Source organism: Passer domesticus, chromosome 10 (assembly GCF_036417665.1).
Source record: "Passer domesticus isolate bPasDom1 chromosome 10, bPasDom1.hap1, whole genome shotgun sequence".
Taxonomy (NCBI): Eukaryota; Metazoa; Chordata; class Aves; order Passeriformes; family Passeridae; genus Passer; species Passer domesticus.
The window spans coordinates 27987925-28009419 of NC_087483.1; the positions used below are offsets into that span (position 1 = coordinate 27987925).

Sequence of the window (21495 nt, forward strand, 5' to 3'; positions counted from 1 at the left end):
CCGGGCCCGCTCCCGCCTGGGATGTCAGCGCCGTGTTTGCGAAGAGTTAAGGAGGCGGAAGAGGCAGGAAGCGGCCCGAACCGCTCTCCATAGAAACCCGCGGCCGTGATTAAAGTCTGATGCGGGCCCGATAGCGGGGGGAGGGAGGGGGGGGCAGCGCCCGCTTTAATTACAGCGGAGGAAATTGCTGGAGCCGGGGCCCCAGCCCCTGCGAGTTGCCTGGAAACTCCCCCTTCCCCCGCCTCCCCCGGCCCCTGCCCGTCCCCTGCCCGTCCCGCTGCCATTTATTCGCCATCAGCTGCTCCCTGATAAAGTGGAATAATAATAATAATAATAGGGGCAGGAATATTAAAACATGCAGCCCGCGGGCCGCCCCCACAGCTGCCATGAGACACGGCACCGGAGCGGTGCCACTGCTGCTCAACATGTACCTGCCAGGTACGGGCGGATGCCGCGGCCGCTGCCCCACGGCAGCGCCGTGCCCCGCACAGCGCCCAGCCCTGCCCGCCCTGTCCCGCTGAGGCCCTGGGGCTCTCCTCTGCCCCATCTCCTTCCAGCGCCCACCCCGTTATCCCCTCTCCCTCTGTCCATTCTCTCTTCCTGCCTTCCAGCGCCACAGCCATCCCTTCCTTCTTCCTTTCAGCTGCCCTCACAGCTTTCCACACCTGCACACTCATCTTCCCATCCTTCGTCCACCCACCGTCGCCCTGTCCTTCCATCTCTGCATCCACCCTTCTTTTCTTCCAACCCATCTTTCCACCCACCCACCCACCCTTCCCCTGAGCTTCCATCCATTCTTCCACCCCACCCACTTGTCCCTGCATCCCCCTTTCCATCCCTGGTACCAGCCAACCCCTCCATCCACCCAACATCCCTTCCATCAGCCTGTTTTCCCATCATCTTATCCATTACCTGCCCTTCCATCCATCGATCTCTCGCACTTTCTTTCCTCCACCTACCCACTCACCATCGTCTCTTCTGTCCTTCCATCCATTCACCCATTTCCTTCCTGCTACCCATCTATCCATTTACCTGTCCTTTCCACAGCAGTGCACTCCCCAAATGCCGACAGACATCCTTGCTTCCACCCGCCGCTCCTGTCACCCATCCTGCCACCCACCCGCCTCCTCTCCCTCTCCCCCTGCCCCACACCTCTCTCCCTCACTCCCTTTCTCCTCCCTACCCCAGCCCACGGGATCGACTATTCCTATTTAAAAGCTTCCCCGGCTGGGTCGGAAATCGGATTTCCTTTTTCCTGGACGCGTTTCCTGGCTTCGCCGCAGCGGCGGGGCAGGCGAGGGGGAGCGGCCGGGGGCTGCGGGGCCGCTGCCCGCGGGTGGGCGCTGGGGTGTCGCGGTCCCGCCTGGTTCCAGCCCTCCCTCCACACCACCCGCGCTCCCTTTTCCCCCCAGATCCAGTCGGGGAAACTTTGTTCAAAGACGGGAAGAGCCAGCCGTGGGGGTCTCTGAGCCCCGGCGTGCAGAAAGGTAAGAGCACCGCTGCCCTTCCCCTGGACGGCCCCGCTCCCTCGGCCGGCACGGAACGGGGACCCCGGGGCACTCGCATTCTGTCCCACCCAGCAGCCACCGGAGACCCTTTCCCGTCCTTTGCCGGGCACTGCCCTTGCAGGACGCGGCCACCTCGGAGCCGCCGTTCCCGGCTGCTGCGAGTGCCTCCGGCTGGGAGCATCCCGCCCCAGTTCCCACGGGGACAGCGGCCAGCCCCGGCGGTCGGAAGCTCCCGTCCGTGGCATCAGAGAGGAGCGGGGAACTCATCCCCCCGAGCCCCGCAGCGGGCAGAGTGCGGGCTCCTAACTCCGGTCTCCCGGGAGCTCCGGGACATCCGACGGGAGGGAGCTGCCAGCATCCCGGGAGTGGGGCGGGCTAATCCGGGCTCGGGAGATCCTGCGAGTGGAGAGGAGAGCTGAGACATCGTTCGTGAGGGAGCTGCCAGTGAAGCGCTGGGGCTCGGACAGGGCTCGGAATTGATGTGTCCCCGGGAACCGGAGCCATCCATCTGGAACAACCCGCTCAGGGTCACGGGCATCGGCCAGCGCTGGGCAGGGAGCAGCCTGGAGCTCCCAGTGCTGGGCAGGGAGCAGCCTGGAGCTCCCAGCCCTGGTCAGGGAGCAGCCTGGAGCTCCCAGTGCTGGGCAGGGAGCAGCCTGGAGCTCCCAGTGCTGGGCAGGGAGCAGCCTGGAGCTCCCAGTGCTGAGCAGGGAGCAGCCTGGAGCTCCCAGCGCTGGCCAGGGAGCAGCCTGGAGCTGCCAGCGCTGAACGGGGAGCAGCCTGGAGCTCCCAGCGCTGGGCAGGGAGCAGCCTGGAGCTCCCAGCGCTGGGCAGGGAGCAGCCTGGAGCTCCCAGTGCTGAACGGGGAGCAGCCTGGAGCTCCCAGCGCTGGGCAGGGAGCAGCCTGGAGCTCCCAGTGCTGAACGGGGAGCAGCCTGGAGCTCCCAGCGCTGAACAGGGAGCAGCCTGGAGCTCCCAGTGCTGAACGGGGAGCAGCCTGGAGCTCCCAGCGCTGAACAGGGAGCAGCCTGGAGCTCCCAGCGCTGGGCAGGGAGCAGCCTGGATCTCCCAGTGCAGGGCAGGGAGCACCTGGAGCTCTCAGTGCAGGGCAGGGAGCAGCCTGGAGCTCCCAGTGCTGAACGGGGAGCAGCCTGGAGCTGCCAGTGCTGGGCAGGGAGCAGCCTGGAGCTCCCAGCGCTGGGCAGGGAGCAGTCTGGAGCTCCCAGTGCAGGGCAGGGAGCAGTCTGCAGCCTGCTGGGGAGCTCAGCAGCACTGGGTGTCGCGGGGCCAGCACTGCAGTGTTTGGGCTGGGTAGCTTGCCTGTTTGCTAGGAGGCAGGGACCAGGGACTCCTCTGAGCAGGAAAAATGGAGCCCTGGTTTAGTGGTGGGAGAGCGAGAAAGATGGAACTGGGCGAGCCCTCTTGCCTCTGCACTGCAGACTCTGCCCAGCCATACTCTAATCAGTGCTGCAGCGAGAAAGATCTTTTTGGATGCCTGGATATTTCCTTCGGGAGCTCTCAGGTGCATTACCATGTGCTGCACCGTGCAGCAGGCAGGACTGAGCCTCACCACCCCACCCAGGTGCACCCCCAAGACCTCCCTGAGCTCCTCGCATGGGGTGGAACACCCATGGGTGGGAGATAGCTGGAGGCCAGGGTGGGGGCTGTGGTGATGGAGAAGAGGCAAGGGCTGCAGATGCACCCTAGGGAGGAGAGATCCCCTGCCTTGGTCCCAGGATGGGGAATTAGGAAATACAACACCTTGGAAAGACCTGGGCTCTACTGCCTGGATCAGGATGTCTGAGTGGGTTTTGGTGGAATGGGAATGGATGGGGAATGGCTGTTCCCTGCTACTTCTAGAGCAAGATACAGGGAGAGTCAGATAAAATAGGTGGGTCTAAAACAAGCAGAACAAGATTTCTTTTGTGGGAAATGTAGAAGAGCTGCAGGACTTCTTGTTGCTGAGGTCATGGGTCCTAAACCTCTGTATAGCATCCAAGAACCTTTAGACAAAATAATGTTAGAAGAGCGCATCCTCTGCTCTGGAGATAGTCTCTGCTGCAAGGACTGGCACCAGGAGCAGGGATGTGCAGGGGATGCTGCTAGAGGAGGCAGAGTGGGGTGCCTAGGTGAGGGCAGGGCTGCTCTGCAGGGTGGCTGGGTCCCAGCAGCAGGACTCCCCCTTGCCCAAAGGTCCAGATTCCCTCTCATGACCTCTGGCCAGACACATGGAGCATGTCCTTGTGCCTCAGCATGGGCCTGTCGAGGTGTGCCAGGCTCCAGTGTGTGCACAGCCTGGCACAGGGGCACCACGGGCACCCACCAAGGATACTCCTTGGTGCAAGCTGCAGATGCCATGGCCGTGGCTCAGGGAGGATATTTTTCCTCTGGAAACAAGGAGCATCACTGATGCCTGGTTCAAAGCCGCAGTAGATCAGGCTCTGTCCTCGTCCCTCCCTGCCCTACACCTGCCTGTGTCTCTCTGTGGTGTAGTTCAGGTGAGTGTTGCTCCCTGACTTGAGCTGACCATGGAGACCTCTGTGCAGGGCACAGTGTCCCTAGAGCAGGGGCTGTGAGACCAGCCCAGTTTCAAGCAGACATGGAAGTGGGAATGTTTGTGTTGGGATGGATCTGGGTTCTGCCAAGATATGTTCTTCTTGGGGCTGCCGACAGAAGGACAAGGCCACATCCTCCCACAAAAGAAAACAAGCAGGTATTCAACTGGTGGTGGTGAGTGAATGTGGGTGAGAAGGAGGGATGGGGAATTCTGCATCTCAGCACCCCACTGCAACCTGTGCTGGCCTCTGAGCACTCCTACTCCACCTCAAGGCTCATGGGCATCTTCTCCTCACATCTGGGGTTGCAGCATGGGGTTGGGATGTTGTGAAGGAGACACAACCTTGTTACCATCCTACGTGTCTCTAAAGCAGGGAAGATGCAATGAGGTGCAGGCAAAACCTGGGTGTGGGAGAGGGCAACAAAACAGTGGGTCAAGGGGATTGGGGCACATCGTGTCCCTCACCTTGTGCCCTGGGAGGGAGCTCTAACCTGTCTGGCGCCCGGCCTTGCAGGCAGCGGGCAGATCCAGCTGTGGCAGTTCTTGCTGGAGCTGCTTTCGGACCGGGCCAACCTGAACTGCATCGCCTGGGAGGGCACCAACGGCGAGTTCAAGCTGATCGACCCCGACGAGGTGGCGCGGCGCTGGGGTGAGCGCAAGAGCAAGCCCAACATGAATTACGACAAGCTGAGCCGGGCGCTGCGCTACTACTACGACAAGAACATCATGACCAAGGTGCACGGCAAGCGCTACGCCTACAAGTTCGACTTCCACGGGCTGGCCCAGGTGTGCCAGCCAGCCACCCCCGACCACGCTCTCTACAAATTCCAGGGCAACCTGGCGCCGCTGCCCTTCTCGGGCATCTCCAAACTCAACCTCATGACCTCGGGAGTGACGCCGGCTGGCTTCTCCTACTGGCCTGGCTCCAGCCCGTCCCTCTACCCTGGGCACGGGCTCCAGCCCTCAGCCTCTTTCAGCGCCATGGCAGCCTCCCACCTCAACAACATGAACAACCACTACCATTAGAGGCTCGGCTGGGCCACGTGGATGCTCCATGTCCCCGGCAGCATGGGGCTGTGGATTCGGGAAGCTCAGCGGGGAGGGATGGGGATGGGATTGTGCCCTGCTCTCACTTGCCCCCTTTTATGTTTGATGTGGTGTGGGGGATGGGGGGTGCTTGCAGGATAGCTGGGTTTGTTCTCTGATGTGGGTGGCTGGAGGAGGGAAGCCATCTAAATTTAAGATGAGGAAGTATCCATGACCTGGGAACAGATGTGGATACCTAAGGCAGGGTGTGTATGGAAGGAAAAACCATGGGCTCCTCCCCTGGCAGGGACATTGCCCCTCCTTTCCTTTGCAACATGCTGCCCAACCATGAATGTCCTTAGCTCTGCCTCCAGCCTGGGCCTGCCCTCCCCATTCCCTGCAGAGAGGAGCCAGGAGCTGGGGCCCCAGGCAGCTGTGTCCATGAATGAGGGTCCCACTGAGCAGGGACAAGGAAAGGGACCTTCCTTGATCACTTGGTCCCCTCACCTTTGTCTCCAAAGCTTCATTTTCTCCATCCCTCCTCTAGCTGCTGCCTGAAGGTGACTTCCTTCAGACCTCAGGAGAAGCCTTGGTCTGGAGAGCAGATGCTTTCTATGTATTCATTCAGACCGAGGGCAGGGCTCTGGGGTTGGAGGTGCCAGGGACAAATGTGAGGCTCACTGCCAGTCCTCAGGGCAAGACCAGAGCCTGGAGGCAGCGTAGCCTGGTCTCTGCAGCTCTGCCCTCTCCCCAGTGCCCAAGGCTCACACCTCAGACAGTCCCTGACACCCTGCACATGACCTGGTCTCCTGCTCATCACTTCCTAGATTAATGTTCCAGTTTTACCCCGGTTTTAGCCTCTCACATGCAGGGCTTGGTGGGACACCCTCCATAAGTGGGAACATCCCCAGGGACAAGGCAGCATGGGTGGTGGAGCAGAAGAAGGGATCACAGCAGGCCTGGGAGCCCCAGGCATCAAGGGGCAGCCCTGGGTCTCTCCCCCTGGGTTCAGGGAGCTGCCCCCATCCTCTGGAGTAGGACTTTGGCCCAGTGGATGCACAGGAGCTGGGCACGCTGAGCTCCGCACTGGCTGGGGGGTGGGATTGGTGTTCAATAAAACAGAGAGGTGCTGTGACCTGTGTCCTCTCCTGTCTGAAGGGAGCTGGTGAGAGGGGGAACCACTCAGCAAATCCTCTCCCAGCTGAGCCAGAGCACCTTCAGGGCTGGGGTGGGAAGGATGTGGCCATTGTCTGCACCATCTTTTCTCCGGGCATCGCCTCTGGTTCTTACAATCCCCAAGAGACAGGACAGAGCTGGAAACCTCTGGGTTACTGGAGACTCCCCTTCAGGAAAACCACATATGCTGTTCTCAGGCTCCCAGGCTTGCAACAGGGATCAATCTGGCTGTGTAGGGGGAGTCATGCACCTCCCCAGCCCATGGAAGGAGTGGTCAGCCCCTCCTGCTCTCCCTTCATGCCCCAGCCCACAGCAGCTCCCACATCTGAGGCTCCATGCTGCCCCTTCTGCATCCCTCCAGGGTCTGCTCACTCTCACAGCCCTGGTGGCATCTGCTCCAGTGCATCCTTACTGCTCTAATCAGCTTAAGGGAGTGGGATCTGATGTCACTGTGTCCTCTGGGGAGGGCTCAGGCTGTGAAGTGGTGGGGCTGATGCTCTGGCAGAGAACCCGTGAGAGCAAAAGGAGTTGCAGGGACTGGGCAGGGGGCTGTCCCGACCTCCAGGGTTTCCGACTGTTGCACAGACTGGTTCCGAGGCACGGCAGGAGGTGAAGTGAGGGGAAAAGGAGTAGTTATCCCCGCACCAGCGCCCAGATAGGCTGGAGACATCCCCTGCCCCCAGGTTTCACTCCACGAGGACAAAATGGGGGAAATGGCCACAAGTGGCTCCCTCAGAGAGGGGCAGAGCGCTGTGCCCGCCGGGGGAGCCTGCTTCGGGGCTTAGGTAACTGCGTGACGCAGGGCAGGACACGGATTAAGGGATGTGGGTCACTCCTAGCTCCTCCTTTCCCGTCCCTCTGCCAGCTCTGCGCTAGGGAAGCCCAGGTGAGTCCGGCCCCCACCCCACGCCCGACCTTGCAGCCCGGATCCCCGATGGATCGGAGGCGGGACATGCTGGGGAAAGGGGCACTTACCCTTTCGGGAGGGGAGGGCCGCCGCACACCCCCGCTGCAACAGGCTGCGGCTCGCTCGGCTCCGCTCTGAGCTGTCCCCCGCCCTGTCCCCGGGCCCTGCTGTCCCCGGGCCGGCAGCCAGAAGGCAGCGGAGGGGGGAGCAGCCATGCGGGGCTGCACCAGCGCTGCTCCCGCCTGCCCGAGGATGCAGCCGCTGTCACCATGGCAACTCGGGATGCTCCCGTCCCCGGGCCCCGCTGCGAGCCGCCTCCCCTCACATGTTGAGCTCATCGGAGGGCTGAACAGAGCACCTCCTTCACCCAGCCCAGCCTCCCCCCTCCCCGGAGCCCTGTCTGACCCAATCCACCAGCAGCGCTGCTTTCTGCAGGTTTCTTCAGCCACCAAAACCACCGGCTCGGAGCAGACTGCAGCAAAATCCTGCCAATGGGCAAGCAGGGCCGAGCCCAGCACAGCTCCCCGTGGAACATCATCCCTGGCCCTGGGCAGGGGTGCCCAGCCCGGGGGGCAGAGGGGGGAGCACCGTGTCGGCTGTGGGGTGCACCAGCTGGTGGGGAGCCCGTTTTGTGTGGCTGACAGCTGCACTCAGTGCACCTCCGGGCTTCCAGCCTGCCTGTGGGGTGTCCTTGTGTGCCCTGTGCAGGGTGAGATGGGGAACACAGTCCCACAGGGCTTCAGCCTGTGCTGGGAAGACTGAGGGAGCAGAGCACATGGCCTAGCAGCTTCCTCTGCTGCTCTGTGATTAAAGGAAGAAGGATTTTTTTTTTTCTACTAAAAAAAAAAGCCCCAACAAAGTATCTTTGTATCTGGCTTTGCTCAGCTGGCAAGAGGGCTGCCCTGACCTCAGCCTCTTGCCGGCATGACAGGGGGACCTCTCCAACTCCTCCAAAATCCTCCAGCCCCCCTGCAATGTATCAGAGGGCAAATGGATTCATCCCTCCCCTATTTTAGTCAAGTCATGTTGCCACTTTCTTAATTTCTCATGCTGGAAAGAGCCTTTGCAGTACAGCCAGGCCATGTCTGCCCTGGGGGACACAAACTGCCTTCCTGCCCACTCCTGCACCCTCTCCAGCTCTCCTCCTTCCCACCTCCTTCCTTCTCTCCTCATCCCAGCTGCACTGGCTCCTCAGCCCCCTACACCCAAGCTGCTGACTCACATCCTCTCTCCAGACACCACCTTCTTTTGGCCTGGCTCCCTGCAAAGAGCTTCGTGACTTAGCGTGGCTCAGCCAGAGCCTGCAGGTGCAGGCAGCCAGGCTCCAAACCCCGTGTGAAGTCCCTCCAAGAAAGCAGCAGTGATGCTTCCAAAAGATGCTTTCTCCCTGGGCGATGTGCTGAGGGCTGGGGCTGTACTGCCCCCATAACCCCAAACCTGGTCCCTGGTGCCCATCAGGGGTGGCCAGGGAGCGTGTCCTGGTGCTGCTGCTGCCCAGCTGTACGCTGAGACCTCGGTGTGGACTTTGCCCAGGGCAGGAGCTGAGTAGCAGGAGGGCTGGATTAATGCACTAATGCAGGATTATGCTCTAATGCAGGCCTGCTGCTGAGGGAGCAGCCCCTGCTCCAGCTCAGGGACACCCCCTCCCTGGGGCAGACCCCACACTGCCCTGGGTCACAGCCTGTTCTGCCTGGCTGTCCCCTAAGGAGCTAAACCCTCAGAAGTGAGGAAGGACTGTGAGACAGGCAGGGGACACAGCACAGGGGAACCTCCACACTCAGCTCCCAGTGAGCTGGAGGAATGACACAGCCTGTGCAGCCCTGGCCTTCTGCTTTGCCAGGCTCTGTGGCAGAAGGATCAACCATCACAGCAGGGCTCCAGGGTAGCCAGTTCCCCTTCCTCACCTGCCCCAGCTTCCTGGCACCGAGCTGTTCCCAGTCTGCGCTCCTCATTCCCAAACACATCAGCCAGGCAAGGCCACAGGCCATGATTTGGCTACAGTGAGAACCAAATTGTTTGCCATCCCACCTCCCTCAGTCCCACGCCTGCCACTGGGCCACCCTAGGCACAGGCAGAGCTCTTGCAGCCTTCCACCCAGCCTGGATGTGTCCTGCATCAGATGAGACCCTGTGGCAGCATCCTGCTCCTCTCTGAGTACAAATCTCTCATCAGCCAATTTCATCTGGGACCCTCTGCCTCTCTGTGCCCTTTGCTGCCATCTCCCGGGGTCATTCTGCCCCCGTCAGCAGCTGTGACTGCCGTGCCGTGGGGCAGGGAGGTGACCAGAGCCACCCACGAGCCACCCCCATTTCAACAGAGCAGCAACAGCCCAGAGCTGCAGTGGAGCCAGTGCTCCAGCGGCTCCCACGGAGGCAGAACAGAGACCTCCCACTCCCACCTGCCTGGAGGAACACCATCCATCATCCCTGCAGGCAGACGAGGAGAGGCTCGTGCAGAAAGCTGGGCCAAGGCAGGTCCTCCAGCAGCCAGGCAGGTGCTGGGTCTGCTTCATCCAGAACATTTTCCTCCCATGGAGCACCTCCAAGTCATTCTGGGGGATGGTGGCAACTCTTAATAGCAAAACCACAGCTTCCCTGCTGTTTGTCTGACATGGAAGAGGCATGGCTTGCCAGGCTGGCTGCCCCGGTGCCATGGCCAGCTCATCCAGCCCAAGGAGTTGGCTCCACAGACAGAGCAGTCAGGCAAGGAAAGTCCCACAGAGCTTTGTCCATGACTCCAGGCAGAAACTCCCTTTTTCACGTGTGAGTATTCATCCTTGGGATCCACTGCCACCCAAGGTGCATCTAAGAGCCCCGTGCACCTTAGAGAAGGCAGATGAGGATGCTTTGGCCTGGGAAGAGGACTTCTTGGGGCTGAGCCCCCTGCGGGCTGCAGTGCCCACCTCTGCTGCTGCAATGTGGAGCAGACGGGGCACCCACTGTGAGGCACGGAAAGGAGATGTGCTGCTGCTGGAGGAATTTCAAAGTAGGAAAGTTCTGTGATCCCTCACCTGGATCCCTGCAGTGACTGATCACTGTTTTGGCCCTGTTGCTCTACCTCCAAGTCCCAAACCCGATGTGAATCCTCCCATCCCTGCAACCCCAGACCCTGCTGGGCCCTGTGGCTGGCAGCACAGGGGCTGCTCAGCCCCTCCTGGGAGGGTCTCAGTTCCTCACTGCTCCTCAGGGAGCACTGCAGGGATCACACATTTGGACACAAGCTCTCTCCATTCCCCTTGCTGCTGTCCAACAGCTGGCTCCTGAGTGCAGACCATCAATCCTGCAGCAGCACAGGATTTGTGTGTCAAATCACAGTTTTAAAAAGGGGAAAACCAAGCTCCCTCGCCTGAGATTCTCACCCTCAGTACCCAGCCCTGCCTGTGTTCTCTCACAGGTCTCCTTTGCCTTGGGGGGAGCAGAAAGCTCCCAGACAAGGTAAGATTAGTGCTACCCCTGCCGTGCTCCCCCCAGCAGCTCTGCAAGGTCCTCTGGGGTAGGGAAAACCAGACATGTCTCCCTCCCTCCCTCCCCCCAGTAAGGCTCTGGCTGAGCCAGTGATGCATATTTAAATGCATGGGAGCATCTAAGCTCCTCTCTCATTCCTTGACATTTCCAGAGACTCCAAGCTGTCTTCAATTACCAGTCTGCAATTAGCTCTTCCTAAATCCCCCAGTGAGGCCTAGGACTCTTAATCAATGGAACACAAGGGAGGAGGGGAAGGACATGGCCTCACTGCAGCTGGAAGCAACTTAAAAGGCTGGGGCTTGAGGCTGGAATAACCCTGTGAGTGTCTCTAAGGAGATCTGTAGGGTGGGAAAATCCTCCTGCATTGTGCTGGGAGGTTGTTCAGCTCTGGGAGGAGACTCCATAAAGCCCTACAGCTGGGAATAGAAATCACTGGACAAACACCTCAGCTCAGGGAGGAAAGAGCTGGTACCAATGGCTCAGGTGTCACCCTGTGATGCAGAGCACCTTGCAGTATTCATTCACTGTGCCTCAGTTTCCCTCTCTGCAGAACGCTGGTACAGGAGAGTCAGGGTTCTCCCAGCATCCCCATAGGAGCTATAAGGCTCCAATTCCACCAGTTGAAGCTGAAGTTATCTTTCCCATGAAAAGATGTGGGTATGGCCAAAGTTGGGGTGGGTTGGGAACGCCTTGTGGCCCAGAGAGCTCACCACAAGGTCACAGGAATGTCAGTGTAAAGGCACAGACAAGAGCATCCATTGGGAGAGGGAGGACAGGAGCAGCACGGGTCTTTTGGGTTGACAGAGGCACGGAAAAGCCTTGCACAGCGCCCTGCCAGGTCAGCCCCGTCACAGGGACATCTGTGCTGTCTTCCTGGCAGCACAGCTTTGCCTGAATGAGCCAGATTGGGTCTAATTAGCAGCTCTGCTGATGCACACAAAGGTAGAGGGAATCCAGCTTACCCTCCATGACCTGCAGAGCCAGCACAGCTCTTCCCAGCGGAGGGGAGCCCAAACGCCTGGCTCAGAGGGGCAGTGGAGCCCTGGATGCAGACCCCAGCCAGAGAGCATGTGCAGCAGCTTCTGCTGAAGAAGTCCTGGAAATTTCAGCACCCTGAAGCGTAGCAACCAGTTTTAAAAAAGGCAAAGCTTCCCCATGCTCCACCCCTCTCCCTGGAGGTCTGCAGAAGCACAGGGCTGGTAACAGGGATAGCAGCACAGCTCCCACAGCCTGCTGCTGCCAGGAAAAGGGAGCCCAGCCCTGCAGAGCAGAGGTAGGGAGGAGTGAGGTGAGGGAGGGTACAGCTTCAGGAAAAATAAAATTTAAAAAAATGGAGGTGACATGAACTGTGGCATCCTGTTTAAATTCAGTGTGGCAGACAGGCATCAGGAATTTCCATCTGGAATGGAGGAGGCCAGAAGAGCTCACAAGGGTCCAGAAGACATTCAGGTGGGCCAGGACTGGCCTTGGGCACAAAGAGGGGTGAAAATTTGACCCCAAACTCACACCAAGAAGTAAAACCCCTTTGGGAACCAGGGCCCCCCATCCCTCTTGGGGAGCAGTGGGCCATGACCAGGAGTTTGGGGTGTTACCCCAATTGCCCTTGCGCCCCACAGCCCAGCAAGTCCAGGAGGCACCGCCAGGCCCATCCAGGCCACCTCTTTATTCTCCAGTGAAGCAAAGCAAGAGGAGAGGAGACCCCCCTCCCATAGCAGGCCCCTCCGTTTGGGCACCCTAGGCCTCCTCTGGCACAGACCCCTCTTCCCGCAGCAAGCCGAGGAGGGGGAGGCATCATCCCTTGTTTCGGGGGGCGCACGGGGGGGTTTACCCGAGGGGCCGGGCGTGGGCGCCCCCCCAGCGGCTCGAACAAAGGGGTGCGCGGGCGGCTCCCGCGGGGTGACGGCAGGGTCGCCCATGCTGGGGGAGGGGGCCCATGTACCACACGTGGGCGGGGGGTGGGGGGGAAGGCATCGCCCACAGGAGCCCCCCCAGCCGTGCCCGCAATCCCCGCCTTTGTCTGCTCAGCGCGGCAGCTCCAGCACCACGGACAGCGCCGGGAGCGCTGCGGAGGCGCGGGGCGGCCCTGCCCGCGCCGAGGGACTCGTTCACATGCACCCCCTACACCCCAAAAATCCCCCCCCCCCCACGAGCCCTCCTGCCCCCACACCCATTTTTTCACCCCTTTTTTCTAGAGAAAACGCATCCAGGAGCCTCCGCTCGCCCGCAGCCCCCCCGGTTCCCCCTGGGCGGGGGCGGGAGGGGCGCCGCTCCCCCTCCCCGGTCTTCGCCGCCGCCTCGGGGCTCCGGAGCGCAGCCCCCAGCTGGGGTCGGAGGCGGGGGAGGAGGGCAGCCGGATCCGGAGCAGGGAGGGTCCAAGCAGCGTCTCCGTGGAACTGGCGGCTGGGGAAGGGGGAAGGCGAGGAGGATGCGGGGGCAGGGGGGGGAATCCGGCAGTCCTTCGCCTCCCCCGCCCCTCGGTGCGCGGCCCCTTCCGCCCCCGGCGCCGGGGGCCTGGTACCTCCCTAGCGGTCCAGGCTGATCGTCCAGTGCTTGGACCCGTCTCCGCCCTCGCCCTCGCTCTTGAGGTCCTGGAAGAGTTGCGTGAAGTAGTGCGGGTCCGCGTTGATTCGCAGCATCTTGGCGCTGAGGCGCTGGATGATGCCCAGGCAGCGCTCCCAGAAGCGCCCCTTGTCTCCCTCCACCAGGAAGGGCTTCAGCGGGTACGAGATCTCGTTGCCCATGTAGGAGTAGGCGAGATAGAGGCAGGTGAGGAAGGCGGCCTGCAGCTCGGCCTGGCTCCCGATGTCTTCGCCCCGCAGCGCTTCCCGGCACAGCAGGTAGACGAACACCAGGTTGGCGGGGGTGATGAAGCCCTGGTCCTGCCAGCCCTGCAGCAGCAGCGAGCGGTCCACGCTGCGAAACCACGAGATGAGTTCCCCGGGGCTCAGCTCCTTCAGGCGGTAGCAGCGGCGGCACACGAAGTCCCCCAGGCAGCGCAGCAGCTCTCCGGTGGACGCCTGCACCACCACGCGCCGCGGGGATCCCGGGGGGCGGCTGCCGGCCGGCGGCGGCGGCGGCGGCGGCTTTCCCCCGCCGGAGCCCGGGTGCAGCTCCTGCGGCGCCGAGGGCACCGTGGGCACCGGCACGGCCAGCGGGCCCTGCTTGGCGCCGTCGGCCGGCCCCACCACCGACTTGCGCAAGTTCTCGCGGTTGCGCTGCACCACCAGCGGGTCGGGCTGGCCCGGGGCCCCCCCCGGGGCCCCGCCGCCGGGCTTCGGCGTCACCTTCTTGGTGCTTTTCTTCTTCTTGGCCGAGGCGGCCACCAGCCGCTTCCAGGTTAGCGCCGAGATGAGCACGCCGGGGCGCTTCAGCCGGCTCTCGCCCTTGCCCGGCACCCTGCCCGGCGCCTTCTCGGCCAGCAGCCCCCCGCCGCCGCCGCCCTTGCCCGAGGAGGCGGCGGGGGAGAGGGAGAGCACCGTGCCCATGCTAACGCCGAGCGGGACGGGCGTGCGGGGGCCGGGGCGCCGGCACCGCCCATATGAGGCCGGGAGCTGCGGGGGAGGCGGCCCGCACCGGGGCCGCGGTGCCCGAGGATGCTCCGCCGCGCCCGCTCTGGGCTCCGCGCCCGCCGCTGCAGCCGCCGCGGCCCCGCCGCTCCCCGCCTCCCCGCCGCCAGCCAATGGCCGCCGCACGGGGCCCCGGTGCGCCCGCCCCTCGCCGGTGGGGGCAAGCGGGGAGCGCGGCGCGGCTCTGCCCGGCGGCCGCCGCCCCGGCGTGACCTTCACCGGAGGGGGCTCGTCCGGTGCGCCCGCCGGGGCGGACGGGCTGGGGGCCGCGGTGCTGTGGCAGACCCGCAGCCCTTTGTCTGGGGGACGCGGGGGGAGCGCAGGGGACACGGGAAGGGTCACGGGAGGGCTTCTGAACTCGGCTGTTCCTGCCAAGTCCTGCTCTGTTTTCTTACCTGCAAGGGGAGGGATGAACCTTCCCACACCAGCAGAGTCCCCTGGCCCAGTGGTGCTAGGGGTACGCGGTGGGGAAGAAGCCTTTGAAAATGCCTTTGAAAATGCTCGAGGAATGAGGAGATGCTAGGAAGATGCTAGAGAAATGAGGAGGCGTGAGGATCGAGAAGAACGGGTGCTCAGAGGGAAGCTGGAGAAGGCTTGGGGTGGGTGCAAGGCTGGCTGTGACTCGGCAGCCAACATGAAGGGCGTAGGCTTGGTGGCCGAGCCTCATCTCTCCTGAGAACCCGCCCAGCCCTGGGCATGGCTCCACAGGGAGTCAGAAGGTGCCACTGGGGAGCACTCCCACGAGCTGCTGTGCAAGAGTGGGGTCCTTGACCCACCCTGCCTCTTCCCACTCAGCTGTGGAAGGGAGATTCACCCCCAGGCTGACAGTCACCAGCATCAGGCAGCAGTCAGGGACCTCAGAGAAATGTCACAAGGCCACCTCCATGTTCCCAAGGCAAGACCAGCCAGCTCGGCTGCCCAAAGCTCCCAAACCCACAGGGAAGGAGAGGAGGGAAGAGATGCTGCACTTCTGCACCATTGCAAATGGAGTGCAATAAACCAGCCACGTGCGTGAGCACAGATGCTGCTTCTCCCTCTATGGATCAGAGCACGCCATAGATGTTGCTGCCTCTCTGCTCCACGCAGAAAGATCCCCCTTGTATTTCTCATGAGCTGCAGCCCTGATTTCTATGATGGGTGCCAGGCATCCATTAGGAACAAAACATCCCATTTGCAGGGACTGCTCCCACAAGTGAAGCGCTGAGAGAGGCAGCTGGAAAAGGTTTCAGGGGGAATGCCTCAAGGATGCATTTTGATACAGCATTTTATGTGTGAAATGAACACATGTCGTTGCCAGGATGTAGCTGCTGCAGGATGGATCCAGGCTAACAGGCGGTAATGAATTATCAGCTGGGAGGAGCTAAACCAGCCCACCCTCTCCCCTCCCCACTTCCTCCTGCACTGCCGATGCTGGAGGTGTTTGCAAAGAAAGCGCAGACTCGGAGCCATGTTTCAGGCTTCTAGACTGGCCTCCCGATGCTTGGGGCTGACTTGCCCCTCTGGGGGCAGGGGAGAGGCTGTGCCCTCTGGGCCATGGCAGGGAAATAAAGTTTCATTCCCACATATCCTGCACTGTGGCCAGCCGCCATCCCTGCAGTGGCATCTGCAGAGAACAGGCACGTGTACACACAGACCCTCAGATGCAGAGGTTTGCTTTGGGAGTGCCCAGAACCAAAGTGGATCTGGGCCAGCATTACCTACTCAAGGCCAGCTTAGGCTGGGCTGAAGTAACCATGAGGATTTGGTAAACGGGTATAAATACAGAGGAAGAAAATCAGGACAAGGTTTGTGATGACAATTAAGTCAGCACCTTTAGATATACATAGCTGGTTTCAACCTAGCCAAGAAGATGGAGGAGCCCTAGGGAGGTGATAGCAGGGAGCTTGTTGTCTTTGCTCTCTTTGCATGTTTAAGGATTTTCTGGTGTGCACATGTGGTCTCGTCAGAAACCCACAGCTGAATTTTTCAGGTGAGGAAGCAGAGACCTTTCTGCATGCTATTTGCTCCTGTTGAAGTAAAATCACTCTCAGATCGCTTCGCACAAAGCCTCCCCCACGCTGTGTGAGCTCTCCCAGACTGGCTTCCCAGAACTCATTCATAAAGGTTATTCCTATTTGGCAGTGATGAGCTGGACTGCACAGCAGAGGCCAGAGAATTCCCCAGCCCTGGCTGGGCTTGTGGCTGCTGCACCACTCTGCTCGGTGCGCGTGCACCTCCCACCACTCCCAGGACGAGACATTTGGCTGAAGCCTCTTTAAAAATCCAGCTCAGGGCTGTTTAGTGATGCAGCTCGAGGCCTCAGCTATGAGCAGCACAAGAGCTCCAGGGCATTATTCCCTTCTTGCTTGCAGCTTGAGTCCTGCTGCGGCAGCAGCTCTGGGGTAGAGGAGGTCAGCGGGCCCCTAGTCCTTCTCCAGACAGCATTGCTGACAGTGGCAAGAGCTTCCTGCAAGCACTGTGGAATTACCCAAGCCCCACAAGAACAGCAGGATGTTCCTCATGTGGGTAAAGAAGCAGCTTTGCAGCTTACATGGGAGGCAGCTGCACTTCCATGTGAAAGAGGAGGATCTTTTCCCCACTCTTTAGGCTTCTTCAGGCTCAAGCCCTGGGGCTGGCAGGCAATGCTAGAGCACAAGCTACACCCCTGAGACCATCTCTTCTTGGCCTCTTTCTCGGTCAGCTGGCAGGGAAAGGCACAAAGCAGGAGGGAAAGGCAGCATTTCCCTTCCCCTAGGAGTTTGGGTTCCCACCCCAGGCAGCAGGAATTACATGCCCTCGGATGAAAGGGAGGAATGAGGTAGATCTTCAGGCACAGTCAGTCCCAAAGCTCTCAGACTTCTGCCCTTGGCTAAATCTTCACCCAGGTGGGGTGGATTTGCAGGGACACTGTTGGCATGCACAGGTCCTCTGTGACTAAGGGTCACTCTAGCAGGGCAACACACACTTCAGTGACCTGCTAGCACCCACAAAGGGATGCTTTCTTGTCCAAGACCCTAATCTGGGCCATGTAAAGGGGTATCCCTGTCCAGAGTCAGGGGTGTCTCAGATGGGAAATTGGAGCACTCTGGTTCCCAGCAGAGCTGACTGGGCTCCAGGGATGGAGACAGGTGGGAAGACAGCAGCACCAGGGGAGAGAAGCTGGTGTAAAACCAGTCCTGTAGGCAGTACTGTAAAAAGTCTTAGAGAGAGCTAGCACTGACCTGCAGGATCCACACAGCTCCCTGCAGGTTCCTGGCAGTCTCTCACTCTGCTTTGCCTGACCTGAGCCTCCCAGCACACAGAGCAGTGCAGCTCTGTCTGCCTGGTTCAGGGGGAATGGGGAGCAGCTCAGGCCTTGGCTAGGCTCATGCCAGCTGTCACATCCTCTCCAAACTCTCTGGCATGATGCTCCCATGCTGGGGCTCTGGCTCAGAAATGCATAAGCTCTCAGTCTGGGGCAGCTCTCCCAGCACCCTCACGACATAAAAGGCATTTTGGAGGGTCCAGGGCCCCCTAGTCAGCTTCCAGGCTACTGAGCTATTGGATACAGGCTTGTGATGGGTCCTGGCTTAAAGCACTTGGCACGTCCCCCTGCCTGCTCCAGAATGATGAATGAGCATGTGTTTGCTGGCTGGCTAGAGCTGTTCTTTAATAGCTCACTTGCTGTGCCGTGGTCTGTCTGTACTGGCAAAGGCAGGCAGGGAAAGGACTGTCTCCCTGGCAGCAGCTGGCCAGCCAGCTCCTGCACTGCCTTGCCCATGGAGATGTCAGTCTCAGTACATCCCTCAGTGAGTGGGTCTGACAGCCCTGACGCTGCCCCTCCCCAGGCCACACAGCAGACAGCTTCCAGCAGTCCTGCCTGTGTTGGCATCCCTGGGGCTGGGAAGCCTCAGAGGACCTGGCTGGCAGGATGTCTGCAGTGCCCAGGGAGGAGAACTGGCTTGTGTTTCTGGGCACCCCAGCCCAGGCATCTCTCCCTTTTCCATTCCTGGTTTCCTTCCACCTGTCTCCTGTCCCTGTCCCAGCCTTTAAGGGCAGGAGGCTACAGCTGTGGGTCCAGCACAGCTTACCCTGCAATACCTGCTCGGTGTGGCTCAGGGTGGGGAGCAGTGCCCACCTATGGTGGCCGGAGGAGCTTGTGCAGCCCCTGCTCCGCAGTCGGCCCTGGATTCACACAGCAGAGTGAAGCAGAGCACACTCAAGTCGAGCAGCCCTGTTGCAGCCCCTGGAGAGAAGCTATTTTTGTCCTGCCATTTGCTGAACGGTGGAGATGGGAATGGCTCAGAGAGCTGGAGAAATGCAGCTTCTCTGGGTGGAAAGCAGGCAAGGCAGAGGCGGGCTTGAATCCACATGAAAACGCATCTCTGCTTCCTCATCTATGGGCAGAGAGATGGGTCCTAGCACTGGGCTGCTGCTGGAGAGGCAAGGCAGTCCTTGCTGGCATAGGGGTGAGGATGTGGATTGATTGCCACCAAGGCGATGCTTCCAGCCCACATCCCTCACAGGACTGCTGCCACTAAAGCCCTTAGGGAAAGAGCTCTAAGCGCTGCGTGGAGCAGGAGGGAATAACTGGGAAACACCAAGTATCGCCATGGGCTGCTTAAATGCCTGCCAGCCCTCCTGTAAGGTCTTGCGGCAGGAGAAAACCCACACAGCCGCAGGGTGATAGAGGCTGATGAAGGGCTAATGATCCTCCCTGTACCCAATTCAGGCTCCGGCAGGAGACCCCCTGCCAGCCCAGCGCGGGGAGCTGACGGGGTCTGCGCTGGAGCCTCCGAGGGGTGAGGCTGAGGCCGAGGAGGGCGAGCCCGGCGCGGGGGGCGCGGGGGGCTCGGGGTGGCCGGGCCGGGCTGCGCTGCCCTCTCGCGGCAGCCGCCCCCGCAGCTGCTCCAGCGCCGCCCGGGTCCCCATCTCCGGCTGTGTCTGCAGGGCTGCGTGCCCAGCCCATCACCGCAATTCCTTGGCTCACTCCGCCTTGGGATGCTGTCTCTCAGGAGCACTGGCATGTGGGGACATTGCACGGCTCTGAGGGAAAGCGTCTGGTTGCCCATTTGGTGACTGTGATTCCTTCCTGTGAAGACCCAGCACCTCCCAGCCCGCCAGAAGCTCGGAGCATCTCTGGGGTCTCCTGGCAGTGAAACGGCTGAGGGCTCTGTGCTGGGGTGGAAGGGATGCCAGAGGACGCTGTGTGCATGGAGAATCCCGGGGGAAGAGGCCAAAGGGAAGCAACGTTGCCATGGGGCAACGAAAGCATCTGCGCAAGGATCCACCTTGGCAGTGAGCAAAGATTTATCCAGCACCATGTTGATGGCGGGTGTTGAGCCCAGGACCCCTGGTCTCTAGGTGAGAGTTGTTCCCAGATCTCCCTGGGTGGCAGGAGCTGAACAGCCCAGTCCCCCGGGATTGCTTCGTCTGGCAGGCAGGCGGCTGCCTTGCTTTAAGCTCTCCTGCAGGCACACGGGACACTCAGTACGCCCAGGGCAGGCTGTGGGGGCACAGCTGGCTCTGCACCAGCTCTCCTGGTGCTCTCTGCAGCAGCGTGTACATCCACATGTCAATGCTGCCTCAGCATTCCAAAGCGCTGGAGCATCCCAAGCGCTGGGACGAGGCTGCATCCCCCGGTTCTGTTTCCCAATGGTGACTGGGAAGGCAGAGCCGTAACTTCCACCCTTCCACCTCTTGGGGTGCCTGGTCTCCGTGTGGTGGCCAGAGGGGCTCGGTGACACTGGCGGGGGGGGCTGGCTGTCCACCAGGTGGAGCTGCACCCCACGTTTTGATGCTGCTGGGGTGGCCCTGGGCCAGACCTGGTCTCTTCTTTCTTTTCCCTACCCTGGCAAGGACAGACCCTGGCTTTCCCCAGCCCTCAGGTGATGCACATGTGAAGGACAAGCGTGCACATCGTGTACATATGCTCTGGTGACGAGTGCTGACCCCCGTTAGCCCCACTTGCCCAGCAGGCATTGCCTGCTTGCAGGTAGACAGTGGGTGTTGGCACAGTCTTTTGGAAGCCTTCTCCCCAACAGCGAGTCAAGGGGACTTGGGACATTGTCCTCAGTGGTGTTCTGGCCTCACGTTTTTCCAGGGCTTGGGGCTAACTGCATTCTCTGTGTGGAGGATGGGGTGAGTCCCGGCTCCTGCCAAGCTCTTGATATAAAGTGGATCTTGCCCATTCTAGTTGTGTGTGGGTCCCCAAGGATCCCCTGACCCTCTGGAGCTGCTGTTGGCCATGCCATCAGCTCTGCTGTGACCAGCGATGGAGAATTGCAGGCTCTGTGCCCTGTGGCTCTGTGCTTGAGGTGTATCTGCTCAAGCACTGCAGCCCTGTGAGATCAAAGGGACTGTGAGCACCTCTGGGAGAAGAGCCTACATTTGCCAGTCCTCAGCAGCCCCACGCCAAGGACTGCCAGCCTGAGATCCAGCTGCCTTAGCTTTGAGGGGTAATTGTTTCAGTGATGACACCATGATAACTCCCAAAGATAGTCTGACACCCACCAGACTCCTCTCACAGCCCCAGACCTGCCTCACGAAGCTGGGCCCTGAAAGATCCCCTGGTCAAGCAATCCACCACCTTCCATACACAATCCACCATACCTTCCTTTCTCCCCTAGTGCTTGCCAGTCCCGTGAAGGGTCCCCATCACTGATTGCCCCTCGTCTTTCCATGCTCCCCCAGTGTAGGACTGGGAAGGCAGGGTGCTGGAGAGGGTCTGCCTGCCCTCGGTCACGGCCAGGCTGGGGCTGGAGGAGAGTCTGCTCCTTGCCTGGTGGGATGCTGTCAGGCCTGGTCTGCGGTGGAAGCGAGGGAGGCAGCTGTACAGGAAATAATCATGGCTTGTTCCAAGATTAAATCACTGGCGGGAGTGCGAGAGAGGATAAAAGGAGCCGTCTGTCGTTAGAGGGAATATTAACCCGGCAGCGGGTCGGGAGGGGGGAGAATTTTATTCCTTCCACTTGCTGGCTGCCAGGCCCGCTGTGCACACAGGGCTCAGCACTGACAGCATCTCTCAGCAGGACATGTGCCCTCCCTCCCCAGTTCAGCCCACGTCACGGGCCCTTTTCCCTCCCTCCCTGCTCCAGGAACGTGAGCTTCTTTGAGCAGGGTCAGAAGAAAGCTTTTCAGAGAAGTTGGGAAACCGAGGCAGGATCATGCTGCATGTCTGATGCCACATGGAGGCACCGAACCACTCTGTCCCTCTGTGCACTGCTCTTTGCCCTGCCCAGGCCAGGTCTTCTCCCAGTTCCTGTGGATGAGCTCGGCATGGCACAAAAGGTTCTTGTTTGGTCTGGCCCTTATCAGGGACCAGCCTCGAGGC

The 21495-nt window shown here is 60.8% G+C and overlaps 2 protein-coding genes and 1 long non-coding RNA gene across 5 annotated transcripts in view; 1 reads left to right on the forward strand and 2 right to left on the reverse strand.

The window, feature by feature from the left end:
• Nucleotides 1-7980, reverse strand: part of LOC135309032 (uncharacterized) — a 30626-nt gene extending 22646 nt beyond the window's left edge. The window contains exon 1 of one of the 2 annotated variants that reach the window (XR_010369341.1): nt 7243-7980. This is a non-coding gene — a long non-coding RNA (uncharacterized LOC135309032). The remainder of the gene's footprint in view (nt 1-7242) is intronic. The other variant, XR_010369340.1, reaches the window with a different exon arrangement.
• On the forward strand, nt 280-6224 carry FEV (FEV transcription factor, ETS family member). Of its 2 annotated transcripts, XM_064434822.1 has the most exons (3): nt 280-438; nt 1413-1487; nt 4580-6224. In XM_064434822.1, the coding sequence occupies exons 1-3, from the start codon at nt 387-389 to the stop codon at nt 5089-5091; spliced, it is 639 nt and encodes a 212-aa protein (XP_064290892.1). In that variant the 5' UTR covers nt 280-386; the 3' UTR covers nt 5092-6224. The 2 variants fall into 2 exon arrangements, with proteins under 2 accessions (XP_064290892.1, XP_064290891.1); XM_064434821.1 differs by having other exon boundaries at nt 300-1487.
• Nucleotides 7981-12286: 4306 nt separating the features above from the next.
• CDK5R2 (cyclin dependent kinase 5 regulatory subunit 2) lies at nt 12287-14316 on the reverse strand. Its single transcript, XM_064434847.1, has one exon. The coding sequence runs from the start codon at nt 14121-14123 to the stop codon at nt 13161-13163; it is 963 nt and encodes a 320-aa protein (XP_064290917.1). The 5' UTR covers nt 14124-14316; the 3' UTR covers nt 12287-13160.
• Nucleotides 14317-21495: the final 7179 nt, after the last annotated feature.

Coding starts and splice junctions, on each gene's coding strand:
- FEV (XM_064434821.1), top strand. CDS start 356: ATGCAGCCCGCGGGCCGCCCCCACAGCTGCCATGAGACACGGCACCGG. Junction 1,488..4,579: donor GAGCCCCGGCGTGCAGAAAG/GTAAGAGCACCG, acceptor CCGGCCTTGCAG/GCAGCGGGCAGATCCAGCTG.
- CDK5R2 (XM_064434847.1), bottom strand. CDS start 14,123: ATGGGCACGGTGCTCTCCCTCTCCCCCGCCGCCTCCTCGGGCAAGGGC.